The following is a 9,123-nucleotide window of genomic DNA, read 5'->3' on the forward strand; positions in this document are numbered from 1 at the left end:
CGAACTTATTGCATGAATATTATTGCAAATAATCATATAAAAAATAGAAAAATTAACCCATAAATCCTATATTAGAAAAAGTTGTACCATTTAATCCTAAAAAAATTTTTATTCACTAATTAGTCCTATTTTTTTGGTAAAATTTATTAGTTGATTGCTAGGTTACATTAATACCCCTAGTGTGATATTATTTCCCTATTGCGGCTGACTCATTTTGTGTGTTGGTATGGTAACGTGTGCAAGGGTTTTACGTTTGTAACATTAGCTGGGTGTAAGGGCCAACGTTTGCAAGGGTTTGGAGTGTTTGTCATTTGGCTAGTGTTTCATCGATTGACGTGAACATCACGACATTTTGGCATTGGGTGTTGATTTTGTTTTCTGGTTTTTAAGGGGGGAGGAGGGAAACGTTAATGGCATACGATATGTAGAGTTTCATTTATGTATTTTTATTTGGTTGGTCTGATGTATACAACCGTCAACACACTACCAACCGATCCTCATCAATCGCACAGTCAACCTCACTCACATTGCGATGTAACACAACATGTAAAGTAAATATATCCACGAAACCAATTACACTCCACTGTCACCATCAAGAAACACGACCCTCCACCCATCATACTGGTAAACATTACACCTCACCCACTGCCTCGCAAAATGACACTATCACATTGAAAACGTACATACTGTAATTTTATTACATATGACTGAAACAATTGTAACTATAAACCCATCATCAACAATGTTAAACATACATCTCAAAAACCAAAACACACATATTCCTATTACAATGAGTTGGAAACCAACTCAGATGGACATCCCCCAAACAATGCTCATACATCGCACACTACATTGACACACCCACATTTACGACACACACATACGTAATCCTGCAACCAATTCTCCAACATCAATACACATACATATGTAACCCTGCACCTTGAACAAAACATTACCCACACTATAAGGAGTCAAAATTAACATAATATTAGCCACACTACAACAGGAATCAAAATTCGAAAAAACATCAACAACCATATCATATATTCCCACACCCATAAAATGACAACTAACCCAAGGAGTTATGGCATTGTGGTAAGGCCTTGGGATTTAAGCCCCAAGGTCACAAGTTCAATTCCCCCCTTGGGCCAATCTCCTGGGCGAAGCATTGTTGGTTAGGAGGTTGGACCTCAAGAATGTCTAATCAGTTACTTGGTGTGGGTTTAATGCTCCCCCGCTGTGCGAGTCCTGACTTAATCGAAGCTTGCCTTGAGAGGTCGGGACAAGCTTCCAGGTTATAGTCTCTTACTCGGAACGGACAACAGGACACCCTGGTGATCTCCTCATGGGGCGCTACCTTGGACCTGCGGGAGAGTGGGAGGATTTCCCTGTAACAAAAAAAAAAAAAATGACAACTACTCTTCCATTTTCAAAATTATCTTCGTTTCGGTGTATACACTCTATCTACATCAAACAACATTACATGTCAAACTACCCAAACATCACTTCATATCGAAAATCACAATAACAAGGCACCGTCGTGAGAAACCATTACGCACCAAAACAATAGTCACCATACGCATACCGAAAAAGGATAGCACACAACACTACAATCTTAGAAATCAAACAACATAACAAAATAGATACCTAATTAATTTTTCATCATGTTACGATGTCCCAACACTACACACTTCACACTTCGATGCAATGTTTTCGCACCAAAATAGGGTATTGCAAATGCTGCTCGCCAAGCACCATCCTATTCGCCCTTTATGCTTCGCAAATCGTAAACACGACTAATGTTTTAAGGTTTCCCACATCTAGGGTTTGCACCTTTCATTTTCGGAAAGGTAAACGTGACACTCAAACTGCCATTATGAAAAATCCGATGTTCACAGATTGAACGTTGATCCCCAAAATCTTTCCATTTCCTTAGCTTCAACACCGACCAAGAAAAAAATGAATATTACCCAATTTTGTAATTGTGCCCTCTATAAAATACCATTGTTGTCCATTACTTTGTAACACATGCCCACATTACGAAAAGCTTTATTGGTAATATTGTGTATAATAGGACCTTCTCATCTACAAAAAATCTTTCAGAACCAAATAGTGCATAAGTCCACAATCTAAGATTTATTGGTACATCACCCTAAAAAATATTAAAAATTTCAAAAATTCTACTAAATATCTTACATAAGTATGAGAGCCACATAAAATCCATATTATGTAAATCTCATTCATGTAAGACATTTAATAAAAATTTTCATTAAATTTTTAAAATTTCTAACAATACTCGAATCATATTTCTTATTTTTAATCATTATTAAATGATGTAATAAAGACTACCCATTATATACACGTCAATTTCTACCCCGACATTTTAAACTTAATAATATGTAAATTATATTATTGTAATATGTAAATTATATTATTGATTGATAATTACAAAAACATACTTATGAGACATAAAATTAATTTAGATATTTTAATAAATTACCACGCGATAATATTCTACTCCTATCGAAAATCATCTTTATTAAATAGTTATAATAGAAAATCGTCATGATATCAATGGAAAAGGAAGAAATTGCATTTCAGTATAATTTTTTTTTAAAAAAATTACAAATAAATGATAAATTTTATCAATTTTAATAATTAAAATTATAAATTTTTCTATAAATTTATAAATATTTTTTTAAAATATCACTAATTTGTAATTTTCCCATGAAAAAAATTGTGCCAATTGTCGCAACAATTTCTCATCCTAAATTTTAAATAAAAACAAGTTCATAACCATTTTAAAAACATTAGAGGATGTAAACACAATTGTATTTTTACAAAGGAGGTTATTGTAATTTACCCAATATTGTAAATTAAAATTAAAAAAAAAAAAAAACTATTTAAGTTCTTAAAATAATTAAATTAGAGCAAGTACTATATAATCATTCGGATTAAGTGGAAAAACTATCTATACATGCATAGATTCATACATATATACTATATGCATGAAAATGTTTGGATAAAAGCAGAAAACTCTTCCGTATCTTCGAAGCATGAACTCGAAAATATTTATACACAAATCATTACTTTCTCTGTCTGTCTAACGTTAAAACATCACGAGAAAACGATTCGAAAAATACAGAGATTACTCCAAACGACGTCGTACATCCACTGCAATGTCAACCCAGCCAGAACGGCGGTGGCTCGTTCAAATCCACAGGCAACCCACGTCTCATAATCCCAAAATACGCCGCCGTAGGCGAACTTTCCGGCAACGGAGGAGCTTCGCCGGACACACGGCCAGCGATGACAGAGGAGCCGGCGGCGAGGAGGCGGGCGCAGGGCGAGGGCCAGCGGTGGTGGTCGGAGGGCAAGTTGAGGTCGAGAGAGAGGGCGGTGGAGGGGGGCGGAAAGTTGGTCTTGGCCTTGGAACCTCTGAGAGAGCGAGCAGCGCCGTCGTAGGCCAAGGCGGCCTCTTCTGGGGTGTCGAAAGTGCCTAACCAGACACGGGTCTTCTTCCATGGGTCTCGAATCTCGGCTGCGTAACGACCCCATGGCCTCTTTCTCACTCCCCTGTAGTGTCCCTCTCTCGCGGCCGACGCCATGGATGAAAATGTTTTAGAGAGAGAAAATCCGTAGATTTTTATTTTTTTATTTTTTTTGGAACGAGAAACCGTGAAGAATTTGTATGAGATGAAATAGGAGATGAAGAGAGGGAGGTCTGAAAGGAGATGTGGTGGTGTGCGAGGGACCCACGGTGTGTCTCCCGTAATTGTCGGCTGGACGGCAAGACCCTCTCCCCTCTTTTGGTTAAAAAATAAATAAATAAAATGTTTAATAATTTGAATTTGTATGATTAAAAAATAAATAAATAAAATGTTTAATAATTTGAATTTGTATGATTCGAATATTTCGAATATATTAAAATGATATTATTTTATTTCTAAAATAATGTTATTTTGAGATATTTGAGATATTTGGGTCTTGAAAATTCGAACTATCAAATATTATTGAAATAAAGATTACAAATAGTATACAATATTTATAAATTTATGAAAATTTTTATAATTTTTAATGAAGTCTAGCCAAAAAGATGTACCTTTCATAATTGGCTGCTTTTTATTTTGGAAAATGCCTCCGACCCTCAGTGGGGGTACTGGGATCGCATGTGATTTGTGGAAAAAAAAAAAACTGTTATTTTTTTTTTTTTTTTTTTCGGCCAATGTGGAGGCGACACCTCACTGGGGGTCGTCTGGGTGTAGGAATCACAGCCCTTTTATTTTTTTGTTTTTATTAAAGGTGTCTTCATCTTGTTGGCCAAGAGTATATTTTGATTAGAGTGGTGTTATATGCATTAATTAATAAATTAATTAGTGACTAACACTAGTTGTGATATTATCATTGATTCAATTTATTATACAAATTATAAATATTAAAAATATCTTAAATTATGTTACATCATCAATTAATATACTAATTGGTGCACTAATTGATACATATAATATTATTCTTTTGATTAAGCCACTTACAACATAGTGTTTTGCATGTCATTAAAGAGGCTTCAATTAATGCAAAGTATTATGGTAGCCATTTTAACCGGTAATTATTTGTTAGTTATAAAGAATATAAATGTCTATTACATCTATGCAAAAAAAAAAATTGGATCATCGAGTGTTTGGACCAGTTTATATATATCTTAATTAATCTTGGGATCCATGTAAAGTATTCCCTCTATGTAGATCAGGTAAATTTCGGACAAAACCTACGAGCATGCCCCTAAGGAGTTGATATAGTGGGAGTTGAACCTGAGACCCTAAGCTCCACCTGATAGAAAACAATTAATGTCGCTCCAGAATTCTTGAACTGTAATGGCACCGTGATGTCCAGTAGAAATAGCAAAACTGAATTGATATCTAGAAAAATAAAAAGTTTGCAGAAGCAATAGATAATTGAGAGATATTATAAATATTGTGCTTAGGTTGCAGTGTATATATTTCATGGTTGGAAATCACAAAGATATAGAAAAGTATACGTTAGAAACTGTCTTCCTAAAAATCAGATTGTGGGGATTGTTTTATGCACTCATATTTGTATATACGTTAGAAAATAGATTTCCTATAAATCAGATTGTGGATTTATTTCACTCACCCAAATCTTCAACCATTTATCCATATTATGACCACTCCTTTTTATTAAGAGAAAATAACCACACTACCCCCATCCACATACATATCTCATGCTAGTAGGAAAACACTTGATTGTGGTTTGACCAAATCAAACTACTTAGTCAACTTGGTCAATCACACCCATTATCCTTTCTGTAAATAAAATAAAAAAAATTAAACAATAAAATGTTAGTCAAATAATAATAAATTAAAACATTATATACATGAACAAATTGCTATTAATAAATAAAATATTGAGGGCTATTTGGCCACTCAATCCAACACCACCTACTAAGCCATCTCCTGGAGTTTTACACAATATTTTTAAATAATTAGGTGTCTAGAATCAACCATGTAGTCAAAAGTTTTATAAGAAAGATATGTTAATTCACCTTTATTAGATAGTTAAGAAATCAAAAATTCATTTCTTACTAATTATAAATACCAAATAAATAATGTTATTACTCCCCAATTATTTAAAAGATTTTAGCACCTTAATTCACTTCTAAAACTTTATAAAATGTTTCCTCCCACAAGGAAAGACAATAAAATATCTATATTTTACACAAATAAATCTCTATATGCCTTTTTTTACACATTTTTATGGTATGTATTACATATTAAAAAGAGTAAATATTATGTAATCTTTTGATAGAATTTATGATAATTTGTGATTGAAAAATAAAGTGACATATTATGTGATAATATTAAGCATTTTGTTATAATGTTATATATTTTTTATCAAAAATTTTGAACCACAAAATGTGTAATTTTATCACAAAAATACTTAATGCTACCACAAAAATTACGTAATTTCATTACTGAACAACAAATTATCGTAATTTAGCCAAGAAATTATATAATATTTATCACAAAATATGTAATATATTTCAAAAAAATGTATAACAAATGTGCATATGGTAAGGTGTGTACCAAAGAGCTTCCTTTTGTACAATCACTGGAAAATACCATAATAAACTATTCTCATTTGTATAATTAAATAATAGAAATAGATTCATAAAGCAATGTAGATCGTAGAAAAGAAAGCTGGTGGAAATTATATGTTGAACATAAATTCATAACAAAATAAAATGGTAAAAAGAAGCAAATCGAAGCCTACACATAAGTAATTTCCTTAAAATAGATTTTCGCTACCTCACGGATCGCGTGCTTAAGGAATTCCGGCGTCTGTCTCCTAGGATATGACGGTCAAGGACCAGCTACGGCAGAAGTGGCTACACTCTCTCACTGTAAGATATTTCTGGCAAACTGACTGGATAATGGAAGCAACATCAGATCTTCAAGTTCTCTATTTTCTTCTTTTAGACTTGACAGAGGATCTCAATTTATATATGTATAGGGAAGAGGGGAAAGCTGACAGCCTTCAAGGTTGCCACTAATGCACTATTAAACTAAGCAATATTGCAGGAGTTACAAACCTATTATACATGTATATAATAATCCTAAAGCAGCCATACACAAACCCTAGGTCTGGAAAAAACCAATAGAGTTTGGTGGATACCTCTTTCATGAAGCTAACTTCATGTGGCAATTTCTCATTCAAATCTCAATAGTTTTTAGGCATTCTTTTTGTGGTGTAAAGATCTCATTGCAAAGAATTTAAACTCACTTTACTCTACCTCAATTAAGGATTGGCACTCACTTTAATATTGTATTGAAGTTATCAAAAATCATTATTTTTCCAACAATCCCCCACATGAATAAAAATTGACCGAATAACAACAAACGGACAACGCTTAATAACAAAGACTCAGAGAAAGTGTAACGGAATAACCCCGACATCGGAAAAGGTTGCTTTTGGCTTTGAACCCCTCCTAGTGAAGTCTATCAGACTTACTAGCTGTCCAGTGAACACGAAGTCTTGAACTATTCTGCCATTTATATAAACCAAGACAACAAACCTCACACAGGAATTACTTTAATCATCGTTTTGTTCTCATTAGTGTGCCTTGTATGGCCCTGAACACTAGCCTGGTTCTATGAGTGGTTTAAAGAATCCCTGTTAGTTTTTATAGAAGCGAACCTATTTCACACTCACATAGGTGACTCTACTTGAGTATCTTGCTATACTCAGCTCAACAACTTAACACACTAGAGTCATTAAAAGCTCAGCTTAACCTCTGCACTTGCAGGTATCACTAATAAAAGGAATGGCTAGAGGTTTAACCTCCTCAGTGACATACAACCATTACACGCAATTAGGTTGTCCCATTGAACCTAGATCTTAGGATCTGTAGTCAACTAGGTTGGGTTTTCATTCCAGTAACACCTTACACTAAAGGTCTTAACCCAATTCCTTTTGACGACTTTTCTACTAACACCCGATTTAACCATTTGGTTAGCGGATCCGCAATGTTGTCCTGAGACTTTACATAGTCTAAAGTGACAACTCCGTTCGAAAGTAGTTGTCGTATGAAATTATGTCTACGACGAATATGTCTAGACTTTTTATTATACATGTTTTTTTGTGCCTGTCCAATCACTGATTGGCTGTCATAATGAATACAGATGGCTGGCGTAGGTCTTGACCAACGTGGAATATCCTCAACGAATTGGTGAAGCCATTCAGCTTCTTCAATTGCTTTATTCAAAGTAATAAACTCAGATTCCCTCATTGATCTCGATATACACGTTTTGTTGGAAGATTTCCAAGACACGTTGCCCCTCCGAGGGTAAACACATAACCACTAGTGGATTTAGACTCTTTTATATCAAATATCCAATTAGCGTCACTATACCATTCTAGTACTGCTGGGTATCTGGTATAATATAGCCCATAACCCCGAGTGTAGTGTATATAACCTAACACCCACATAATGCCTTTCTAATGAGTAACATTAGGATTACTTGTGTATCTACTAAGCCTGCTAACCGAGTACGCTATATCCGACCTTGTATAACTCATCAGATACATCAAACTTCCAATGACTCGAGAATATTCTAGCTGAGAAACACTATCACCATTATTCTTGGTTAAATGTAGACTCACGTCTACAGATGTCCTAGACACAATTGTATCTGATTTACAAAATTTCTCAAGTATCTTCTCAACATAGTGAGATTGAGAAAATACAATACCATCAGATGTTCTGGTAATCTTAACACCCAGAATGACATCTGCAAGGTTCATATCTTTCATGTCAAACTTAGAGTTTGACAATCTCTTGGTAGTTCGAATCATTTCATCATTACTACCAACAATGAGTATGTCATCTACATATAGACACAAAATGACATAATCTCTGTCACTATCTTTGACATACGCGCATTTGTCACACTTATTGATTTTAAACCCATTTGACAACATAACGTTGTCAAACTTCACTCTCTTGGTAGTTCAAATTCAGATGTTGCTAAAAAAATAAAAATAAAAATAAAAATATATATTTTATTTATTTTATTTTTATTGTCAATATTTAAATGGGAAGTAGATTTCTTTTGACATTCTCAAAAAATATAATTTTTTAAATTTTGACATAATTATATTAAGACCTCGTTTAAAATTTGACTATTTTAATTGACTTTTTATGTTTTAACAAAAAAGATTTACAAAAAAATAGAGAGAATGATGTGATAATTTAACGTGATTTTTTTGCTAAAAATTCAACTCCTCAAACGATGCCTAAGGGGTGTTTTGAGAAGTTGGTTAAAAGTTGATTTTTTGATTTTTTTTTGACTTTTTTGTTTTTTTGTGAGTAAAAATTATAAAAGATGATATGACTTAAAATGGGTTAAAAGTAAAAAGTTGACTTTTAATCAACTTTTCAAAGTGCCCCCAAGTTTTTTTGTGATTTTAAATTATAAGCAAATGTTAACAAGTGCCCCATATACATTGTTTAATATTAGTAAATGTGTATAAAGTTTAAATTTTTTGTCATTTACTTATGGCCAAGGCACTTGTTAACGAGATCCTAAATTACACAACAAATGAGCC

The 9,123-nt window shown here is 33.4% G+C and overlaps 1 protein-coding gene across 1 annotated transcript; it reads right to left on the reverse strand.

The window, feature by feature from the left end:
* Positions 1–3,182: 3,182 nt before the first annotated feature.
* LOC114277137 (ethylene-responsive transcription factor 12) lies at positions 3,183–3,608 on the reverse strand. The gene has a single exon (XM_028218980.2). The coding sequence runs from the start codon at positions 3,606–3,608 to the stop codon at positions 3,183–3,185; it is 426 nt and encodes a 141-aa protein (XP_028074781.1).
* Positions 3,609–9,123: the final 5,515 nt, after the last annotated feature.

This window comes from Camellia sinensis, chromosome 9 (assembly GCF_055761805.1).
Source record: "Camellia sinensis isolate YWXY chromosome 9, ASM5576180v1, whole genome shotgun sequence".
NCBI classification, from domain to species: Eukaryota; Viridiplantae; Streptophyta; class Magnoliopsida; order Ericales; family Theaceae; genus Camellia; species Camellia sinensis.